This window comes from Epargyreus clarus, unplaced genomic scaffold, assembly GCF_041222505.1.
Source record: "Epargyreus clarus isolate Ecla_fem2 unplaced genomic scaffold, WU_Ecla_fem_2.2 ptg000017l, whole genome shotgun sequence".
Taxonomy (NCBI): Eukaryota; Metazoa; Arthropoda; class Insecta; order Lepidoptera; family Hesperiidae; genus Epargyreus; species Epargyreus clarus.
This window is the reverse complement of record NW_027332225.1, coordinates 12,054,088-12,078,966: the sequence shown is the minus strand read 5'-3', so window position 1 is coordinate 12,078,966 and position 24,879 is coordinate 12,054,088. Positions and strand designations below refer to the sequence as shown.

General features: G+C 33.1%; 1 protein-coding gene across 1 annotated transcript in view; it reads left to right on the top strand.

Moving 5' to 3' along the window:
* nAChRalpha1 (nicotinic acetylcholine receptor alpha1) overlaps positions 1–24,879 on the top strand; it is a 319,225-nt gene that overhangs the window by 217,033 nt on the left and 77,313 nt on the right. Inside the window, exon 3 of the mRNA XM_073082300.1 lies at positions 16,250–16,453. Within this exon, the coding sequence (XP_072938401.1) occupies positions 16,268–16,453 (186 nt within the window). The 5' untranslated portion in view covers positions 16,250–16,267. The remainder of the gene's footprint in view (positions 1–16,249; positions 16,454–24,879) is intronic.

Genomic DNA, 24,879 nt, shown 5'->3' with positions numbered 1-24,879 from the left:
TGTTCTTTTGATACTTCAATGTAAAAGACGAAGGCATATTGTTCTTACTTATAACACATCATAATACAGCACCACCTTGGTGTATGCCATCTCCCCATTATTTAGCAGAGAATAACTCGGGTCAGTTTAAATAATATGTGGGTGAACCCGAAGTCAGAAAGGTCTGCCACCATCAAAATATTTATAAGTATTAAGTTTAGAATCCATAACCGACAAGTTCGAGTTTGCGTCAGTAAAGTACGACGCTCCCGGGGATAAGTGTTAGTCAATTTTGTGTGGAATATCCGCCTCCTCTCTAGAGGGTCGTCGGTTCAAGGATTTAGGGCACGGGGTTGGGCAAGGATTGGCTAATGAATTACTTTTCTCCCGAGGACCTGTTTTAAAGGTTTTAAAAGCTTAATAGCTGAATTATGTATTTTATTACCGGGCTTTGCGTTTTAGTGGGGATGTTTTCCTAAAGGTGAATAATAGGAAATAGTGGTAAAGTAACAACTATGAAAGCAATACATAAAAAATAATATATCTTGTTTTTACGACATCAAATAGGAAACTAGCATGCAGTCCACGTGTTAGTAAATGGCGATTGTCACTCGTAGACATTCACTATCGACTTCAGATAGGATAGAAGTCCTAGGTGATGTCAGTCACTATAAATAAAAAAACTTTTGTTATTAGCATTTTTTCCCAAATGAACATTGCCTCAAAAACACTGATCAGGATTCGAACCCTGAACATTGCACGGCATATACGACGACCACTGCATCATGCAGTCCAAAAACAGGTCAATGTAAACCAAATAGCAGCACTGGGCCAATCGTAACGAACTCTGTTCTTTAGAATTTATTGAACAAAATGCGCAATGCAAAAAGTCCTAGCCCATTTTAATTGAACGTAAAGGGACCACAGCAAAGAATTCACCGCCAATCAATTCCACTCTGCTCTTGACGTCGATGCAGGTAATAAAAGTCCATCCAGTTTTATTCGCGCTACAAATAAAACGTAAAGAGAGCAAAAAGTTTGTCATAAATCGTACCCCTGTTTTGTACGTGTAACTACTATAATACTCTTGAAAATTTAAAATGTTTCACTTTACCTTTCTTTAACTTAAATTTACAATATTTCCATGACACTGATTTGTACGGATTTTCTCTATAAACATTTCTGCTTTGAAAATATATATTCTTACAGAAAATACATATTTACATTCTTGCACATAAAGCGTAACCTAAATACAACAGAAGGAAAGATCTGCCCTCTTTTAGATTGTGTGCTAGTCGAAATTTAAATCTGTACCCTTAGTATGAGTTTTTACAAAAATGAATGTTTTTGTTTTTGTTTAAGTATATCCCATACTATACCAATAAAAGCTGATACAATCCGCTAGGGGCGCTGATTGGAAATGTATGAGCAAATACGTAAACAAATACCAAAACAGTCATTTTTTAAAAACGTAAAACGTCATACGAAGGGTACTGGAACTATTTTTATAATAAACTAGCTTGGTAAATAAATTCAAACCTAGGTATAGTGTAAAAAAATCGAACACGTGAAATTGGCACGAACGGTTCACTTTGTCTTTGCACGATTCTGAACGCTCCCAAAAACGCCTTTGTATTTCTATTTTGATTGAACGCAAAAGCTATGTGTGACCGCGACAAAGAGTATTTCCCGTCAATCAAAAACGTGTTCGTGACGTGGCACTTGAAGCTTTGTCTATGTCGCACGACACCGCGTTATGTGAAGTGGTATTCTTTGTAACGGCCGAAGAAGGGACATACAATGAAAACAGTGTCAACATAGTGAATTGCACTGAAACGGCTCTTATATTTTGATAGGAGAAACATACGATAGATTTTAATACAAAGATGAAATTGTCGAAATATATTAAAAAGCTATCACATTTACAACAAAATGTGTAGTGGAAGACGCGTCACCCATTCATAAGATTTCGATAACATAAAATTGTAATAAAGTCACAATCGCACATTTTTTTCTGTAAGTAACTAAAAAACATACAAGTAAATTGATGGAATAATAAATAAACAATTGCATATCTTAAAGAATGTATATCTGATAAGGACTAAAGGTATTATGTGACGACCACGCCTAGGTAAAACATCGCTGTTGTTGACCAGATGGACCAAAAACCTGACGCAAACATTAATATACTATTGGATCTAGTGAGAATAAAGACGATAAAAGTAGTACAAATCAAATAAAAGATCAATCAGAGGACGTCAAATCTTTGATGGACAGAATAAATAGTAAAAAAAAACATCCAGTACAAGTTATTAAAACTATACTTGATGAACGATCCCACAACTGCAATAAGTGGTTGTCTCGGGCAATGGGTGGGATTAATAAATTACAAGGGGCAAATGACGTTTAATTAAAATCAGAAGTAGGAGAGAGGTGATAAATAGCGCTTGATGTCACATGCAGTCATGTTTGAACAGAATGTGTTTTTAGGGCGTGTTACTGAATTCGTAATGGAATTTCATCACAGATATTCATGGAAGAAAAGTTTTTGATTTGTATGGATTGAGATCACGTACTTTGCAGTTTCTGTATGTTTGGTAACTTTAACATTGAAACTGAAACTAGGAAATTTCCGGACCCCTTAGGGGACGCTATTTTACGTTTACGTTTTACTTAAATTAAAATTTGCTTACCAGATTAGATAAACAGAATTCAGGAGTGAGTTTAACAAAGCGGAAAGCGAAAGGACTAACAACGATGTTTGGAATAATTAAGGAGATCCTAAAATCCGCTACAGGTCATCGTTGAACGGGAAACAAACAGCAAAACTGACTAATGAACACACAGATGAAACAGAACTTGAGCAACTGAACAATCAAATGTAACGAGCCCAGTTTTCTGACTCGAAAGCGACCCGTCAACTAGATTAAAAATTCAAAAGAGCACGTTTAGTTGCTTGTTTCACTGTTACATGTCAGCGATGAGTGATTAATAGCTTTTTCTTAAATATGTTAGTGAACGTGAGATGTAAATAAATAAGTGGTTCCAGTTATTTAAATCAATGCAATGTAACCGCAACCCGAAAATACAAATATCAGACACACTTCTCAATTTTGACCATGTTATTCGACTACGATTCCGGGTGCATTTCTTATTTTATTTTTCCGACGTATTAATCGCTCTTCAGTAGTTCTACTCGTTATCAAAAATAGGAAATATAAAAGTATATCCATATTTTATTGTACACACATACTATTGTGTGTGTTTTCCAAAACATAATAATAGGTACAAGTATATAGGTACATTCACGAAATTAATAATTGTCGTATTCAAAGCCCAATTAGGTCTACACAGGCCGAGTTAACAAGAAATAGTTAAAAAGACCGCCATAGCTGGTTGGCGATTGGTATAAAAGTCGTACTATAAACAATCGCAAAGTTTTCACGTCGCAGTGAGTTGGTGGTCGAACAGATACCTTACAAGCAAATCTCGGGTAGCGTTTGCAGAATTTATGATGGAGAGACGCGCAGTTGTTTTGAATTTTGGTTAGTTTGGGGATTAACCTCATCGGGATCGGGGAAAATGTAGTCGGAGCAATGTTTTGAGAGTAGTACCTTGTTTTCAAATACGAGTAAGTTATGGAAGTTAATTGATAAATCCTTCTTATATAATAATAATTATAATCTCTTTGTCTGTTCATTTGTATGCTTTATATTAAGAACAATGGTCTGGATAACATGTTGCTTATTTGTTGGAAAATATCAAAGAGAATCAAGGGTTTTAGCCGTGCTAAGAAATAGATGCAGTAGAATGAGCAATAAGTACTTATTCCATGTGTAGATGCGAATACTTCTAGTAAATTAAGTTAAAGTACCTCCAATAACTATTTATAACCACGGCAAAGAAAACTATGTGGCGTTGTTACTACAATACTCGCTAAACTTAGCTTAGCTTATCACATAATTATTAATATTCTTATTATTAACATCGAGGCTAATTTGCTAACGTAACTCAACCGATACATAAACAAAGAAAGAAACAAACTAAAACCAAATAAAATTTAAATCAAAGAGCAATCCGAAACAATTAAAATAGCTCTCTGACTAAAATTCAAAATTGTTTCAACCGACAAGCCCGTACGAAGTTGAACTGACGAGTTAGTTTCAGCGAAAAAAGTTTGCCAAATTGAAAATGCTCGTTTCATAACGACTACCTGTTCGATATTCGATACAACGGATTCGGGAGCGCAAACAGTGCGAAGTTAAACGAAAACAGAATTGCTAATAATGGTAATGCTATTTGTGTATTTTTAAATTGTTTTAGGTTTTTAGTGTGGTAATTGTGTTTGTGGTTATAGTAAAGATATATTAGCTTACCAATGATGTTGTTATTGGACACTGAAACTACTACCGTGGGTACTACTTTGTAATTTTTTGTTGGGAAATTTTAAAATGAAAGTGTAGGTACCTTCTAATGGTTGCAAATTTATGCGAATACGTATAAAAACCAATACCTATATCTGTACGGACAAGGTTATTGAAGTTCATACATTGAAATCGCTTATTATTCCAAGAAAAATATACGCATATTTACGATGTTGCACAAAATGCGATATCCAAATCAAAATCCACACATAAAACACAGAATTAAAAAGCGTAATGTACGACACTGAAATACTTATATAGTTTGAGATACACTGTACGAAAACCAGGGACGTATTCAGCAGACAAAGCTAGGAGAGCATTATTATTCTAAAGCTGCGTCAAGACTGTGGCTGGATAACTGTCACTGCTTCAACTCGGTTTGTGGTACTTAAATGTGGTACAGCTATGTTTTGTGTCGTTCGCTGAATAAACTATGACCTTAGTATTATTAAGTGCATAGCCCCAAGATATGTGCAAAAGATACTTGATCTGTAAAATTAAGCAACGTTGGATGCGTTCGGAAGTAGAATGGGTAGCCGCTAGTGGTTATCTTAAATATATATAACTCAAAGGTGACTGACTGACATAGTGACCTATCAACGCACAGCCCAAACCACTAGACGGATCGGGCTGAAATTTGGCATGGAGGTAGATGTTATGACGTAGGCATCCGCTAAGAAAGGATTTTGATCAATTCTACCCCCAAGAGGATAAAATAGGGGATGAAAATATTACTTCGTAACGCGAACGAAGCAAAAGCTCGTCTTAGTATATTTCTATACTTAAGATGAGTAGTTAAATTAACTGTCATGTTATTATTATAGTGGACCAAAAAAATAGTTAAATTACCTTCAACAATTTGTATTGGAACAATGTGGTGAAGTATAATCCAGGGTCCTCCCAATTAAAGATACATAATATCTGTTTGTAATGTAATAGTTTACAGAATATATTTTTCATAAACTTAACATTTTATCTTCTAAAATGCGATAAATATATTTTTATATATCTAAAAAGTTTGTTTCGTGGTTGGGGAAATTAGATTATACGAGTAGTTTGTTTTGAACATTTAAACATATCTTCATCATAGTGATTTAAACCTTCTCAAATGATTTGAGTAATTGAATCCGTTTTCATTGAACTAACCTTTCGCGTTTCCCAAAAAGGCAACACTGATACTCGAAATCCTACTTCAGCCATTCTTCGATTTCATAGAATCCTTAGGATACGCATCATTTGGAGCGATCCTATCGGATTGGAGGGTTAAGTGTCAAATGTCACGGGTCTGAGGGCTTAACCCTGAACTACCCAACCGTAGGAAACCACGCTTATATCTGGTTATTTATACCCCAATACCCGGATTACGTAGTTTTCCCGATGATTTAAATGGTTGGATTTAGTAAGTCAGTTGGGTGTAGGGTACTTTATTTTATTGAAGCCGTGTGGTATCAGTTTAAAATAGTGGGTCTTCCTTTTTCCCGTGGTTGTGGGCTTGAAAGGGGATTTAACGAAGTCACTATATCACTTGGTTTATAATAACACTAGCTGACCCGGCAACCTTGTACCGCCTCAAAATCTATTTATCAAATATATTTCATATAAAATATAACCTATGTTACTCGTGGATAATGTAGATTTTGAATGGTGAAAGATTTTTTAGTATTGGTCCAGTTTGAGCCTATTCATTACAATCAAACAAACAAACAAAGGTTTCCTCGTTATGATATTAGTATAGACAACTTTTATTCATACAAAAGTATGACCATGATCAATACTTTCTACCTTCCACCTTAGGATTGTCTGTATTCAAATTCATACACAGGCAAGCACGCAAAAGCGCGAAGATAAGAAATTATACAAAATCCTAGCCAAAATTCGATACCAATTGAATTCGGTTGAAATGTTATTTCTTAAGAGACGCTACTTTTTATTTGTTGATATTATTTCTGAATATCTTATGCCGCGCTGCATGTTTGCCAAATCGTCACAAGCTCGAGCGTGTAGATAGAGCGTTTTATTTGTTATGTGTAGACTTGCAGGCATTTGTATCGCTTTTATTAAAGCCAAACGTTTGTAAAGATTTGGGCTTGGACGCGGCATTAGACATTGAAGTTCCTTCGACCTACATATGTAGGTAATAGGGAAGATATTATTTCAAGCCGATATCATACATGCCCATTAGACGTTTGATACAATCCGTATAAATGCTCCTTGACCCTCTAAATTTTGATTTAAGTAGGTTCAGGATTAAGGCGTTTATCTTCCACAATATTTCTCAGGGATTCGATTGTAGAATAACTCTGACTATTGTCATTATATTCTAAAACCTAATAGATCTTTACAATTTATAAGTAATACAGCTGTGTATGAAAGTTAATAAGTAAAGTGAGAAGAGCATAAATAATAAAGAATAACGTTACATAATACGCAGGTGCTACATTTTTTTATAGTTCAGTTGTAATGACTCCTTTTCTTTAAATTTGAGGTTTGACGGTCAATAGGGCCGTTTCTGCATACGTTACTTATAAATTATCTATACTAATGTTACATTAAACCCATATGTTGCCCATAACTTTACTTAGATTGGTTGGCTGATTGACCTTAGCCAAATTTAACTACCAAAGTTAAGTTAAGACAAAGTTCAAAATTCGAAAATGTTTGCCTATTTTTATACAGATAGACAAGTTACTTCACGATCTTTTAATTCACCCTTTTAGGGCCTGCCTATAAATAACTTCTACGTCTGAAATTTTGAATCTTAAAACCCATACCCATTACGTTATCCGAGATTATTATCAGGGATTAGTTTGGAGCATTGTTAGGCATAAGCTTGCTCGCAACAATAAATAAACACTACACACAACATGTACATACGTTCAGATTATCTGTAATAACATTAACCCATTACCATAACTTTAATACCTATAAAGACTATAATGGATGGTAAATATATGTATATTCAAATATAAGAAATAAATTTAAATTTAAAATTTAAAACTGTGCCTATCTGAAAAAACCTCTAACGTGACACCATCTTGGTAATTTCTACTACTTCATAAGACACGAAAATTGATGTTTAACATTTAAAATGTATAAAACTTATCTAGAAATTAAATATCAAAATATAGATGTAATTTATTGAAAATTGATATGTGTTTTACGACGTGGAAGGTTTTATAAGACAGAGCTCTAAGTTATTATAGATGAATAAACAAATTTATCTCTAGCCTTTCTGTTTAATCCTGTTAAACCACCGTCTATGCGAAATCAGACCAGTACCCTTACCATGAGTTTTCAAAACATCCCACAATTTTACGTTACGTTTAATCAATCCATTATTCTGCTCCATATGCTTCAGTAGACTGAGTAAACGTAACAATAAGTAAGTGCTCAAGTCTTTTTGTCTGCCTCACATGTTCGCAAAAAAGAGAGACAAAATATAAAGCGCCATTTTGTCAATTTAGACATTTAATGTTACGTTACTGACACTATAGTTCTGATACAATTGGCTGATTGGAACTTGTATGGGCAAATACGTAAACAAATACCAAAACAGTTATATTTGTCAAAACGTAAAAACTCATGGTAAGGGTACAGACTTAAGACGTATTCACGTCGAAACACGTCCGCAGGTAAAACATCAAAAGTCAGAAATTAAAACAAACTTTGGTTGTACCACCCTTGCGCTTGGGGATTGTCCTGGAGGACCCCGCCCGCTACAGTAGGGCTTTGAATAAAATATGCGCAATCCTTGTCAAAATCAATTTGATATCTATGCAAGGCGAGCGGAAATGAATGGACTCAAGAACGCCGGAAGCCGATTTACGATGTCGTTGTGAGACTTCCGCTCTGTATTGACTTCAAATCTGAAGAAAGCATTCTATCTAGCTGCATCCTTCTAAATGATACAATACAAATACTTATTTTTTAGAAATAAAACTTTGTGAAGGTGGTACAACCCTTTGTGGTTCGACTCCAACGGCACCACCACACCTATTTCTGCCTTATAACAGCAGTTTAAGCGCTGCTGTGTTCTGGTCCGAGGGGTATGGTAAGAGAGACATACTTTTCCGAGGCGTTCCAGCTTAGTCCTCAAGGGTAGCGGCATCATTGGCCGACCTCAGGTAGGAATATCTAATCCTATTTGGGGTAGATTACAGATGTCTATGGGTGGCAGTAGCTACCTACCATCAGGTGAACTGTATGCTCGTCTGCTATTCCCATATTATAAAAAATGCGCAATCCTTGTCAAAATCAATTTGACATCTATGCAAGGCGAACGGAAATGAATGGAGTCAACTGAACGCCGGAAGCCGATTTACGATGTCGTTGTGAGACTTCCGCTCTGTATTGACTTGAAATTCGAAGAAAGGTTCTATACATTTTGTACGTTTTATGTAAATGCAACTTGAAAATACGATACAGTGTGATTTGTTAAATGTTTCACTGAAATGTCATTTGGTTTAGCAATTATTTAGACCTTAATTGACTAAACTTCGTAAGAGATATACTAAAATAATCTTATCATCAAAGTCATTTTTGCTATTTAAAAAATATGTACAGACAGATATTAAAAGAAACGAGTAGTAAAATATTTCTTAATAATCCTCTGCATCGATTTTGGAAGTATTAATTTAAGAACTCATAGCAAAATAACGCATAGTTAGAACAAATTTAATTTAATCATGTCTCCAAATCATCTATTAAAGATCCATGTAGAGAATCCATAAGTATTTATTTACATTTTTGATATGAATTTTTATATTGTTTTCCGGGGGTTGTAATTAAAATAAATATAGTTCAAAAAACTAAAAAACACGCTTTTAAGATAAACTCAACAAAAAAGTAGAAAATAATATTTTATCTAAGAATCAATTAAGGAACAGTAAATAGTATAATTGTGAAAAAAGCGTTGGGTGTTCCATTTATCAGGTTCGAAAAGCACCCCACACTTTTTCTACAATTATACTATTCCTTAATTGTACCTTACTTAATACTTAATTGTAATTACTGTTCCTTAATTGATTCTTAGATTGAAAATTCTTACTTGCGTGTTAATTAGTGTTTGTCACTCTCTGTAAAATTACAAAGACCGCAATAGTTCATGTTTTCCTAACACTCGTTAAAATAAGTGTAACTTTGTAATATCAACATATTTTATATTTTATAACCTGTTTATTTACTTTGTAGTTGTTTCATATTTTATGTATAGTTTCTTCATCAGCATTTTTGGCTACATAAAGTGATTTGTGTCTCAACTTACGGGAAATTCTATCTTCAGAGCATATCCGCAAACTTTCCTCAGGTTATTTACTCAGCTCACTTTGCTATGACTTGTTATTTATTCTGGGTACGTATATGTTATACGGTTTATTCCTCTTTCCATTCATATTGCAAAACTATGCATCGTTTATCAAGATAGAAAACTTCCGGAAGCCGCACTGTGTGTAATTTAAAATTTAAAAGTTAAAGTTTTACTTTTCTTAGACAAGGGTTTACTTTTATTGGAACATTTTTATGTAATTTAACACAGAATGCAGTTAATGTAACATGTTATAAAATACATCATTAGTAATAGATTTATCATATTATTGATTATGAAACATTTTAGTAGTCACTGGTTATAATAAATACAACGTGGTAAACCAATCCAGAAATCCAAGGATAAAATAAATATTTCTTATATAATATAACTTCTCCAATTCAAAATTACTTGAAAACAAAATTAAAATATAAATTAAATAATTGTCAACTTGAAAGTAAAGTAATGGTGCAGTAATTGGTTCACAAATATAATTTCACAAATTTAAACACGCGTGATACTGAGTTGAGCTACGGTGCTACGGCGCTACGGCGCTACAAAGCTACGAGTTTTAGAATTCAGCCATACAACCTGCGCTCCATAGGTTTTCAAAGATTTTCCAATTGCCGGTTTTCGTTCGAATCGCATTGAATGCAAACCATGCGAAAACCGAATGCCAATTTTAAATCTGTTAGGTTTTTAACGGGAAGCTTGGCTTCCACGGATTCCGTGTTCTATTTAAGTCTTTGTGAGCGGAGCGTAAGAATCCAATATAGATGGACGGACAGTGCTCCTGGTTCGTGAATTGCTACCGCTTGCATCTGATCGCTACGATAGGAGCTTCCGATGTGTACTGTTTCACGTTCTCTACGGTTTTGACGGGGAATTAAATATTAGTAGAATTGTAGAGAGGACGACCGTCGTGAAATCGCTACCTCACGTATTGCCTTGCTAATTTTGAAGGTTTAACACAGGTACTTTTCCGAGACATGCTTTTCCTAGACGTTCCAGCTTACTCCTCAGGGGTAGTGGCGCCTCTGTGGCCGATCTCAGGTAGGAATATCTAGTCCTATCTGGAGTTGATTGCAGATGTCCATGGGCAGTAGTAGCCACTTACTATCAGGTTGACTGTGTGGTCGTCTGCTACTCCTACATATAAAAAAAATGTTAATTACTCGTACATATGTCCTTGAATAGTACTGACTACTACTCATCAGGTAGGCTATATGCTCATGTGCTACCTCAATGACACAAAGCACTGCAAACACTGGAAGTACATTATATAACATACCACATTATCTTTTTTTTTGGGTTGATTTTATTCTGTTGGCTTATGAATAATTATTTATTTACACCATATAATTATTTTGGTAAATAAATGACGATCATATTTATGCCTAGCTGATTCTTGGTAATCATTTAAAATGTCAGCAAAATATAAAATTATTAACTGCGGCTATGTCTACCTCCTGGCTGTTATTTCATTTAATATTATATTTCATAAAAAATATTATTTTGATTTCCACTTAAGGCACCACCACTACATATGCTTCTACTTTATAACATTTGCGCGCTGTTTTTTTTTTTGGATTGAAGAATGTTGAAAGTTAAAGATTTAGTATATCAGTTTTAACTTAATTTAGTTTAACAGAGTTCACGAACAGTCTACCAAGCGGATAATTTTATTAATTAATATCAGCTAACAATGAACCCCAATGAGCGTTAATCTGTATATTTATTTAATAGCAGAATTGATTGAGGGACGCCGTACCCCGGTGTACCCCTAGTAATTTATTTAGGTGCAAACTCCTCCATTGTATTATGTACGAGGTTTTACTTGGGGTTGCTCTACTCTCCCTAGTTTATAATTTTTAAGTGAATTCTAGTTTTTGAATAAAAAGTAGTGTTTTAATTTCGTATGATAGTCTTGTGAAAAAAAATCCACATACAAGTTAATATTTTTTTGTACCCGCAGTTTTCCTACGTCTTTCATAATAATTTTAATATTATTAATATTTTTAATCAGTAAACACTGAAAGCACAAAAACTATGTAATTTTTTTACAATACTATTTTCAAGGCGTTTCCCAGTTATAGGGAACCAGAGATTAGTTGGACATACGAGTAACTGTGCATAGTTTTTGATCATAGTGCCGTATACAGTATAATATGGTACTGTGATCAAAAATTAAAGTTATAAAGACTAAAATTAGTTAAAATTTCTACTAGTTCAATAAACAAACAAGGCGCCATCTGTTGCAAAGGTTATCCGACGTGAACTAATTAAATAAAAGGGCATGCAAATTAGTTGGTTAACTTTAAAATGTCCATCAAAGGGCAGGGGATATAATTTCGCCGGCGTATTTACTCAGCGTAAATAATTTACATAGGACCCTCGATTTTTCATTACGTAAGAAAAACAAAAAGTAATTGTATAATGTCACTACTGTGTCGTATGTGTTATAAGTTAGAAGATATATTTATCTTATATATAAAATTCTCGTGTCGCAATGTTAGTTACCGTACTCCTCCGAAACAGCTTTACCGATTTTCACCAAATTCTATATGCATATCCAGTAGGTCTGGGAATCGACTAATATCTATTTTTCATACCCCTAAGTGATAAGGGTTATCACCCTTAATATTTTTTTATTTATATGGCAACACAACATTTGCCGGATCAGCTAGTTTTCTTAAGATTTTGTTTTTATGCAATTACAAATTATAAATAATTATTGTATAACAATAATTTGACAACTTCCCCTAATTATAGTCCGTTACATAAGGCATATCTAAATATTTTACGAATTAAATCTAACATGATTTGATTGCTACGAAATAAAGAAAAAAAGTGTGTGTGTGTCAGCTACGACGCACGATTGGAGTTTACTCCTTACGAACGATAATTATGATATATATCGAATAGAAAAAAGGGTAAATGAACGCATCTGCTAAAATGATAAGAGAAACAAACATATATCTGTAATTATTTGGATTATTATTTATATTACTTCAACAATGCGTATTACATAAAGTATGTTACAAAATAATATAAAATAGCGCCATCTAGTGGCAAGTTTTATAAATTGTAAGTTTGCAAGTTTATCAATCTATGTATTTTGGTTCCAAATATTATAATGGTAACTTAATATAATTGTTTATATTAAAGTAAATTTTAATATAATATAATTATTTATATTTAAAACAATGTTAAACGTTTTATAACTTTAAACTTAATAATTATAATTTCTTTGCCATCTATAAAATATCCTTGTTGCAATTTACGGATGAAATTTATATGAGACTCAATAAACATGTTATTATATGTAATTTGGATTGTTTCTGAATGTTTTATAATTCTAGAATTCATTTAAAACGTATTGCTAATTTTATATAACTTATTTTGAACATAATTCATTAGCAATAATTCTGTAATAAATATTAAATAATACTGTTTTGATTTTGCCCGTTTATCGTTGATAGATGGTGCTGATCAATAATGCATCCATTTTTATAAGTTAAATTAATATATCAGTAACTTACAAAAGCCTCTTTATGTTAAAAACTTATTTTGCTAATATTATATCTTATTCAATTGCTTACTGATTTTATATGTTACTCTTCTTTAAAAACGTTCTTAAAAGATTGTTAATCTTATTATGGCGCCAATGTTCATATTTTTCACAGTGTTTATAAATGATCAAACCTATAACTTAATTTATGCAAAAATGTAAACAAATTAGTTAGTGACGTTTTAATGTTTTATATATTGCTAATTATTTTTATTGTAATAATTACTTTCATATGGGATTTGAACTTACTGTATTTTAAATTAATAAAAGCACTCTTGATTCATATTTTGGTTACCGTTACGCCTCAACTTTTCGTGTTACACTTGATTTTACTCCTCATAAAATTTCCGTACCGGGCCTTATAACTCAAATCGTTTCTTAAGGAGTAAACTCCAAAAAATATTATTACGTATTTCTTTAATTTGTTATATGGTACTGTAATTTGTTATAATTAGTAATATTATGCATAAACAGTGTATACAAAATAAACTTTGTATACACTGTTTATGCATAATATTACTAATTAATGTGTATAATATTACTTCTGTATATGTTTTTGGGCTATCTTTCAAATGCTTTGTAAAAGTCAAAGTTCAAAGACATGAACTGTAACCGCAAACCAAAATCTAAATAGAATTTCGTTGAACTAGCCTTAAATCAAATAACTTTTAAGTTAAAATACTAAGTAATATCTTATACCATTGCATAGCTACATAAAACTAATTATAAGAACATAAAAAAATGTTTTTAAATTTATTTTGTTTAGACGTATGCTTGTCGGAATGAAATATTTTCAAAAATACACACTTAATTTAATAATTTCTATTAAAACATAGTTAATAAAATAATACTAGTATTTTTGTAGAATAACATTTATACTAAAGAAATAATGACAATACTCTTAGTACAACCATGGAATCAGATGTCGCTACATATAAAATAGAAAAATCATAAAAATACTCATATAAATCCAAGTATCGTTTACATTTATTTTACATTTCGTTTAAATCTACGAAATACACATCTCACAGCAAGAAACAGGAAACTTATAAACTACATGCAAACAGCGCCATGCGAGCCTCATTTGCATCTGTATGCGTTAAGTTGGATTGGATTTGATAATGGAGCAGCAATGCGGAACTTTTGAGTGTAAATCATCTAGGAATTTTCTTTTGGGAACGGCAAAGTCACGCAAAGTATAAGGTGTTATCAGATCTCGCGGCTCTTCTGTTTTTCTGTATTCGCTGCTCGGATGGAGATAACTTAGTGATATGAAAGGGTTTTTACCGGAGAGTTCGAATTCTAGATGTAGTCAGATTTGTTTTTAATGTTATCAGAGATTATTTATCGTTTGATTTAACGATGTACGAAAATCATGATATAAAATCTTTGGGCCTGTGAGTTCCCCACGTTGTTTTACTGAATTGTGAAGTCTACTCCTCTTACTAGTGTATTAGTATTAACGTTTCTTGATAAGATCAGTGTCCAATCAAACGTGATTTGACTTATGATTAAAACACAAATGTTTATGTTGATACAGGTTATTTCAAATTGAATTTTAATAAAGTCATTTTCGACATCAAGACCCCAACATGCCCTAAACACTAGACCACAGGCCCTTCAAAACCTTTCTTTACACAACAAAAGCTTATATGGATAACCTCTTCCCTTTTCTTACCCAATTGATTTATAACGGTACGTAAGGTACTTCTCTCATTGTTGTTGATCCAGCCCTTATCTGGTAATTAAGACTAACGTCCCTTATTCAGATAACAGTAGGATGTATGGGACGAACCTAACGCCTAATCTAATTAAATAGTTCTCCTAAATCGTCTAAAAGGTCAATCGTTTACTTAAACTTTGGCTCCCTTTGTCACTTACAATATAATATATCATCTGTTATAAGCTAACATATTGTTGAATCATTTCGCAATTTATTTAAATAATAACGAATATTTTGAATCTGTCGAAGAATTTGGTTTAGGAAATGAAGACGACAATAATGAAGAAACTTTTGTGAAACAAAACAAAGATGAAGGATTTAAAATTAAAGCTGATAAATATCATAACAAAGTCAAGATGAAATAAGATTTACGCATGGCACCTGACAATAAATCGCTCGAATTTCTCGCAGTCAAAATAACTGCGCGAGAGAAGTCGAGAGTTGAATTTAATAATAAACATGATTTACAGCCTTATCACAATCGCCAAATTACAAGCACCAACTGTTGCTGTAATTTAGGCAAAATTAATTTCGTATTAATTTATTGGTGGCAAACAACATTTGCGTTTCGACTAACGCGCGTTCAAAATAGTTGATTATATCCAAATCAGTTTTGTCACTCCATTTGTCATTTGGATGGAGCGTATTTGTTCGCTGAAATATTATTGTATGCACGCGAAATATTTCATAGATAATATTGCAATAAATCATGGCAGTTTTGATGCTTTTGTTTTGTTACCATTACGAATGGCATTAGCGTCGTTAATAACGTAATTGTTATTGGAATCTCATTATTTGTTATTGATTTCAGTCATAATGTAATAGTTTAATTATTGAAGGTTCTTTTATACAGGATTTTTTATACATTTAGGTTCACTTACCTCCGGATAACGTTGTGTTTCATAGATAAATTGATAAGTTTTAGGATGTTGTATACCTTGAACCGTAGTAATACCATTATCTTTCATCCTCAGATATTGATAGTAGTACGTGGAGATGAGTTCATTTTGATTTTAATTTGGTTAGATTTTTTAAATGCATATTGTTTTTGAATTCAAATAGAATTATAGTTCTATGTGAGATTGATCGTAGGTTTGTTACCCTTAAGGTTTGGTTAGAAAACCTCGCGTAAGTGACTTTAGTTCTCCTTCATTAATCGTGACGATGATACTTCATCCAATTCTTCAACTCCGTTACAATTGTCATTATCTTAATATTGTTGCTTATATATTCATTTCTTTTGTTCCCAGGGGTGGTGTTAGCCTAAGATGGTGTTGGCGCTTGTGGTCGGAGTCCTGTGCGTGTGGGGCCGCTTGAGCGTCGCAAACCCTGAGGCGAAGCGGCTGTACGACGATCTCCTCTCGAACTACAACAGACTGATCCGGCCCGTCGGCAACAACTCCGACCGACTCACCGTCAAGATGGGGCTTAGGCTTAGTCAACTGATCGATGTTGTAAGTACCTTGATTACCATTTAATTTATAGTTTTCATCAATGGAAAATTTTAGGTTTCCAAATATCTTATACTTCCAAAACCCTTTCAAGTTACGTTAGGTACTGATAGTTACTAGGTTTATTGTTTATGGTTTATAAACCATAAACCTAGTAACTATCAATATGTTTATGTGCAAATAGGAAATCCTAAACATTTTATAATTTTTAGTGTGCACATTATTGAGATAATATTCTAATGCATTTAGTAACTTACTTACTAAGAATATATTTAATACCAAACTCAATCTTAATGGTTATATACTGTATAGCAAGTGCATATACTCATTGTAAAATTATTTATCAGTACAACTGTTACAAACAATTAATATTTATTTTTTCTGCCATTTTTGCTACAAAATACAAACATCAAAAATTCTGAGATCTGAGACGTGTTGTCTTTGAGCTGCCGACTGCCTCCTCGCAGAGATGATTCACTTTACATATTAAGAGATTAGAATACTCAAGAGCAAAGACCAAGAATGTAGATTACCACTTATTATGCTTCAGATCACGTAGCCATGACAAGTAGGCTTGAGAGGTCAGTACGAAATTCTATAAGGCATTCGCTTTCCGTCCCTTTTACAGGAAGAAGACGTAAATTTATGGACTGACATGAATATGAATTCTCCCTTCTTGTATATCTTTATGGTTATATTCTTGTTTTATAGGTAATATATATAATTTTTATTCCTCATGTTTTATCCATCCATGGCGGGAAACGGCAGATGTCAAAAACAATGTGTCTTTGACATCGGTCGTTTCCCGCCATAAAACCCGTTTGTTATGTTGTTGTTTTGTTGTTAAAAAAAAAAAATCACGAATATAGCGCAACATTAAATTAAATATGTGGCCAGCATTATTTTTCGAGTGAAACGTTGTGAACTAATTTTGATTTTATTTATTTTTATAATGTTGAACTAACGCAGTAAGGTGTAATAATAAATGTGACTTTACAATAGCAATTTTTGTGTGGTCAAGTTTACATAAATTTAATTAAATGGTCCAATAAATCCAACTTGCCCTTATGGTACAGTAGCTGAAAGTAACATTATATAATCTCTAACGAAAATCACAGTCGTTTGCGTTTTAAAGCAACTAAAGAGAATTTATAACGGTCCCCACGTTCATTAGTCCCCTGGGAGCTAGAAATTTCACAAAAGTAATGACTTTGTATGTTTTATAGGCCTTTGACTACAATTTTTTGCAGTCCCAATTTTTAATGAGAATGACTTTAAATATTTTTATTACTAAAATTTAAATGTGAATGAAACGATGAATTTTAACGTACTATACGATATAAAAGATTAATGTGTGAAAAATGGTTATGCATGCAGGCATGGTTAAATACTTAACTATTACTTTTGATTTTTTATTGTCTTATATAAGTTTATTAAAAATGAAAACAATTAAATACATCCATAACAGTGAAAAAATAACAGTCATGTTGTTAGCTAGTAGTATTTTTTATACTAAAAATGATAAAAAATTACACACTTATCAATACTACATTGCCCTAAGAAAATACCCTAAAATCGAAATACTGATTTAAATTGTTATCGTTGTTGAAAAATGTAATCCTTATCTAATTCGCTAATTGAAGTAAGGTTTGCAATGACATCAATAAGCCAGCTAATTACGCCAATTGATCTCTGGATTTTATAATACATTAACCTTAAACTACCTACCCCACGGTCCTCTAACTCTCGTTATAGGATTTAAATTTAATTCGAACCGTTCACGTTTGCTTCTTTAACCAAATAGTTTTCAAATCGAAATGGGTCAGATTATCCCGACACATACCTTAAATCCCTTCATTAAAATGGGTCTAGCTTCACTTACCCCAGTCTACCCCTGTCCTACCGTTTTGTTATAACTTTCTCGTAATTGTCCGCGAGGATTAAATTTTGTTTTATTGCTAAAGTATGTGACATTAAATTTTAGTGTTCGGTCGGGCCAGTTAAAAGTTGGCCGCTTTCGGCCTGTGCCCACTTAATAGATAATGACCGTTAGCGTAATAATTTAATTTTTTGGCGATTCTTACTACCTTTCTGGTTTTGAAGTGAAAACTTCTTTAGCGGCGTTGTGCACTTTTTGTGATAGGTAAATGTTCAATTCGCGGCAGGACACGTGACCCTGATCGAAAATTTTGTAAGACGGCAAAGCAAACTGCAAAAGTCAAGACGTCATCTGGTGTCAGCATAGAAAGAATATGACAATGGGTATCAGTTTCATTTTTTATTTATTATATTATTATTATTCAGTTTAGGTTTTGAATGTTTTCACTTCTGGCAGCACTCTCGGAGTGAAACCCGTTGTTTTTTTTATAATCACCTACTATTGTAACAGCGGCCATCTCAGATACGGGGTTGTCATTCAGTCGGTATCAGATGTCATTCCAACCAGGCAGATATCTAAATTATCAAATGGATTCAACATATTTGTGTGTCCTCCCATGATACGGTGAGCGTTGTACTTTGCTATAAAAGGCGATGTTCATATTTGATTTTGTATTTTACAAAAGAAAAATCCACAAGTATTTCTGTAGAAAACGTGGCAAGCGAAAACAGGAAAATCTTGTGTCCCCTAACACATGCAGGATATAATGATACAAATTTATTTTTATTCTGTATTTTATAAAAAGAAAAAGCCACGCGTCTAATTCTATAGAAAAACGCAACTCTATACAAAAAGGTCTCGAACTTTCCAGACGATAAAGTAAACTAATTTTGCTGGTCGACACGAGGCGGCACGCTCGAATTGTATTGAATGACGTAGTTTTACTTTTTTACTTTTATCATGGATTAGTAAGATTACTCGCTCCTAACAAGAAAATGTAACCTTTTCACAATTGTCACTGTCAACTATTTACGTGTTTGAAAAATATTAAAAAAAATGTAGTTTTTAGATCATTTACGAATGAAACGATATTTCTCCGCACTTTTTATTCGATTTCGTGTCTTAACTGCGCATGTCGGCATTGTTCCGCGTAAATTACACCATGACAGCCATTAAACGGCTGACAGAATTGTCAGCTGTTTAAGTCGTTTAATGACTTCCTTCAATTACAAGGCTATGTATGACTTCCTTCAATTACAAGGCTATATACAAGGCTGCTTCAATTACGTGAATAAATCATAGATATTACTTATCTATGATTTATTCACGTAATTGAAGCAGCACAGGGGTAAACACCTCTTGATATTAAATAGTCACGGTTGTTCAAAATCTGTTGAAATGCTGCCACTGCTATCAAATGATGATAAATTTAATGTACCGTGCTTTGGCACGGAGCACGCATGAAATTTTGTTACTCGCGGTCACCGAACGAAATTCTAATTGCGTCCGATTATGCCCAATTTTAAATATTGATTTAAATCTACACAAATCAATGGGCTTTATACGCTTCAATAATTATTTAAAAAAAAGAACAAAAAAATACAACCGACTTCTATGTCACTACAAAGTAATAAACGGCGAAGTTATGGCTGTTATATTTATATGGGTGGAGGAGTTCCCCTCATTTTCTCCAGGACCCATCGATGTATCCTAACCATATTTAAATGGGACCAACTTCCAGCTCGTCTCTACATAATAAAAACTGAATTATTAAAATCGGTTCACTAACGGCGAAGTAATTCGTGTACATACATAAAAAAATAACAAAGATACCGGCCTAATTGATAACCACCTCCTTTTTGAAGTCGGTTAAAAATGATAATGGGACACACATCAAATTTTCGCGTTTGCAGTAAATTTCTGGAGTCGAACTTTACATAAAAAGGTTTTAATTAAATACCCTTACAATGGTTACGTTACCAAAAATATAAAAGCAATATTATTATAAACAATATAATTATATAGGTGTAATGTTTGTTTCTGGCACTTTTTCGCTTTAGTACTGAGCACAATATTCATTTTACTAACTCAATGATACAAAACATACATATAATCAAGTTTTGGTACCCCATAGTACATAAGAGACATTTAAGCAGATGTTATTGTTTGAACGACTTGAACAATAAAGCCTGATAGCTTCAAATTCAAAACTTGGAAAGTGCAGTAGCGGGTATTTATTTGAATAGCGCCTATAACAATTTGGGTAAACTAGGTTTTGTTATTAAGTCTATGTTGCAGTTTTCAGTGTTAAATAGAAGCGTATTAATTGCAAGACTCGAGTATCTCGAGTGTCTATTTATTAAAACGATATAGACTTTAAAATCATTACAAATTAAAATATAATAGTAGTCCTTAAGATCATTTATCAATTATAGTTAATCAGTACATAGTTCGCTGGATTACGACGTAAACTGTGTCCAATATGAGCTATATAAATAGGAATTAGATATGCTTAATTAATTTATTACAAAATTATATTTTGGAGATGTAGCAAATAGAAAATAATTCGCCAAGTACGAGTCGAAAACGCACATGGAGGCTTCCGTACCACCATTCATTATTTTTTATTTATTTTTATTCATTTTATTATTTTCAACAAAACTTAGTTATATATCACAACAAAAAAAAATGTTGGGGTGATGATGAATGATACGTTAACAATACTTACTCATATAACATAAAAATAGATGGAGTTGGGATGATTATGAATAATAAGTAAACAACGTACAATAAAATTAAAATCACTATATTAAAATACATTTTATGTTTCTTATTTGTATTTATTATAATACCAGTTATAGTAGTTATAGGATTGTAAAAATTTCAACCGTCTTCTTGGTACGGTTTAAGAGTTAAATCGAAAAATGTCGAAAATACCGGTTTATTGTATGGAGACCCCCTTTAATATTCAACTTTATTTTATTTTTAGTATTTGTTGTTATAGCTGCCACCGTTATGCACCCTCTGTAAAAATTTCATGTATCTATCTATTACGGTTCCGGAGATATAGCTTTGTGACAGACGGACAGACAGCGAAGTCTTAGTAATAGGGTTCCGTTTTTACCCCTTGGGTACGGAACCCTAAAAATAGATAAAAACCTACTTAAGTTACCTAAAAACATATTAAGGTCTATGAAAAACGCCCTTATTTTTTTAACAATAACAACATTTATAACAGATATCCTATTTATAAACTGTTTTGTTATGTAGGAAATAACATAACAAGACATTTCGTAAAATTTCTTAACTGCCTCTTAAATTCGACAACTTACTGAACGCTTCAACTTGAACCAAACTTTGTTCTGAATATTATCTTTACAAGTGCTTATAGGAGCAGAAAGTTGAAGCTTATCTACTATAGCTAATGTGATTTAATTATATAACCTCTCGTTCTTGATAAGGTATTGTCTATGTAAATAAGTGTTATAGCTTATATTTTTCCATATGCCCATAGCAGTTTCGATATATCGATACCATATCGATAGGCATATCAATACAAAGTATGACTAAAATTAATAGAAATGATGTATGACTGTAGCGACTTTCAGTATTACTAATAGAAAATGGTGCATGTATTAGGTGAATCAGCCCTATTTCATCTAATGGGCACTACAATTATATAAGCCATTTATAATTTTATATCAGTTTTATTTTATTTCTTTCTTTCTCTTCTATATATGTACGCATTTGCTAATATATCTATTTTTTATTAGTTTAATACTACTATATATTATGCACACATATATATGTTTTGTATTGCCACTTTGAAATAAATGTTTCTTTCTTTTTTTCTTTCTTATATGCACAAGAAATGAAACAATTATGAAACGAAAAAAATATCACAAAATGATTAGTACATACGAGTATCATATCATATCAATAAATTGATAACAATAAAATATTATTATTGTAACTAATTATGTTATGTTAATAATTATGTTATAGGAATTAAAACTAAAATAACAATGATTTTATTATATCCAATACTGCATTCAGTTAACTAATCGCTTTTTGTCATTTCACAAAATCTATATACATTTCTATTGTATCCTTCGCCAAGCAAAACTCATTTAAACTAAACCCCTGGAGTTTTAACTGAATTGAATCTAAAGCGCCGGTGGCTTATTGATATATTAATCAAGTTGCCTTAAATTATATTCATAATTAATTTAATTTTAATTAAATCCTGCTATCTTTGAGGTAAGGGTAGGTTAGTGACGTGTATTTAGGCTCATGACGCTGGTTCGAATCACGGGCATTTTCTGGCACGATCTTGAATATTCGAAGTTTATGTTTTATTGATATTAAGCAGTGATAGCCTTGTGGTTAAGAAACTCGGCTTTTAGATCGAGGGGTCCGAGGTTCAAATCCCAGGCACGCACCTCTGATATTTCAAAGTTATGTGCGTATTAGAAATTAATTATCTCTTGCTAAACGGTGAAGGAAAACATCGTGAGTGAACCTGCAAACCTGAGTGATTTATAAAAAAAAATCTCAAAGGTATGTGAAGTCTACCAATACGCACTTGGCCAGCGCGGTGGACTATGGCCTAATCCTTCTCATTATCAGAGGAGACCCGTGCCCAGCAGTGGGACAGTAATGGGTTGTTGATGATGTTTTATTAAGAAATGAATGAGTTATAAAAAAGAGTGGTTGAAACATGGGCTTTCAATCGAAGGACTGGCTTTCGAATCCCAGAAATTTACCCCTGATTTTTCAGTGTGTTTATTTGTATTAATTATCAAAACATCGTGAGGAAACATGCATACCTGATAGCTTTTTATAAGGAAAGTTTTCTAAGGTCTGTTAAGTCTACCATTTTGCCAAAAAATCCCTCATATTTTTGAAATACATATATAAGTTCTTAGGGATTAATTCCGTTATATCAAATAATAAAATCGAATATTTCTATGCGTTTGAAACTACATCCGATCTAATAGCGATATTTCTGAAAATCTATAACAATTTTCAAACAAACGGTGTGCAGAACTAATTTAACTACGTATGAACCGCTGGGAGTTTTAATAGAATCGAAATGGAAGTGCTAGCTCGTTTACGGATACATAAATGAACTTTTAATGCATTGTCGCGTCGTTCATAAGAATATTGCTATTATTTTAATTGGAATATTTATTTACTTAAGGTGGTAGAACCCTTTGTGGTTCGACTCCGGCGGCACCACCGCCACACTTACTCGTATTTCTGCCTAATAACAACAATGTTAAGCGCTGCTGTTTAATGGTTTTAAGGATGTGGTGAAGGAAACATACTTTTCCAAGGCGTTCCAGCTTAATCCTCAGGGATAGAAGCGCTCTGTGGCCGATCTCAGGTAGGAATGTCTAATCCTATCTGGGATTGTTTATCTCCATAAGCAACGGCAATATTCACTTACCATCACATGAACTTCATGCTAGTCTGCTTCGCCTATATTATAAAAAAAATACCTGTTTATTGCAAGATTGAATTATTAAATGAGCATGATGGTAAGTGTTTATTGCCGCCTATGGACAACTGTAACCAACTTAATATGGAGCATGTGTTCCACCCAAAGACGATAGTAGTTGCTTTTCAGTCTTGAGTACTAAGATGGGTCCCTCAATATGTAAATCAGCCGGCGTCTATACCCTTCCACTGAAACCTAATAACTGTATCACGCTACTAATAGATACAATGACGGTGGTACCATCCAGTAGAACCACACTGATTTTTCGAATTTTGCTGTAATGTTTTTTTTTTTCAATTTAAGCATGCGCGTATTTTTGCGCGCATGGTCCTAAAGCACAGCTATTTTCTTTTCTTATTATTCTTATGAAGCCTCGTTATAAGACTTAGAGGTCCTCAGGTAGTCAATCTTCAATAATTGATTGATAATACGCGCATGAGTGACCATTTACCCTCAAATAGACTGCATACACGCCACTTCAGTTAAAAAAACAGAAATCCCAAGCGCAAAGCTAGTGTTGAATAATTCTGTATACACAATACGTACTCGGCATACATAATTCCGAGCTAGGAACAATGCTTCATTTTCAATCGTTGTTATCATAAATCTTTTCATATACAATTTTTAGCTCCCGGCATTGTGATGACTGGAATGACTGATGTTCCATCGGCAGTTTTTATCGTCGATAAACTATTCACGTAATTTAATATCAGCTCAACTGTACCAGTTAATAAATAATGTTGCAATGTTCGGGTGTGATTTGGTTTTGGATTCCCTTTGTGTTTCGAATGTTTGCGTAAGCGGAGATAGGTTAGGCTTTGGCTTCTGATGCTGTGGTCCAGGGTTTGTTTCAAGTACATACAACTAATTTTCAGCTATTTAAACGGTAATAGAACCAATGTTGTACGACTGGGGAAGTACCACCACATAGGCTAGCATAGTATATCGTAAAGGAGTCCTTGCGTTTCTGTGGGAAGGGGTGGATGCTGATTAGCTTATATATAAGGCGATCTTAGTTTTTAAGAGTGTCAACGCATCTTCGGCTTC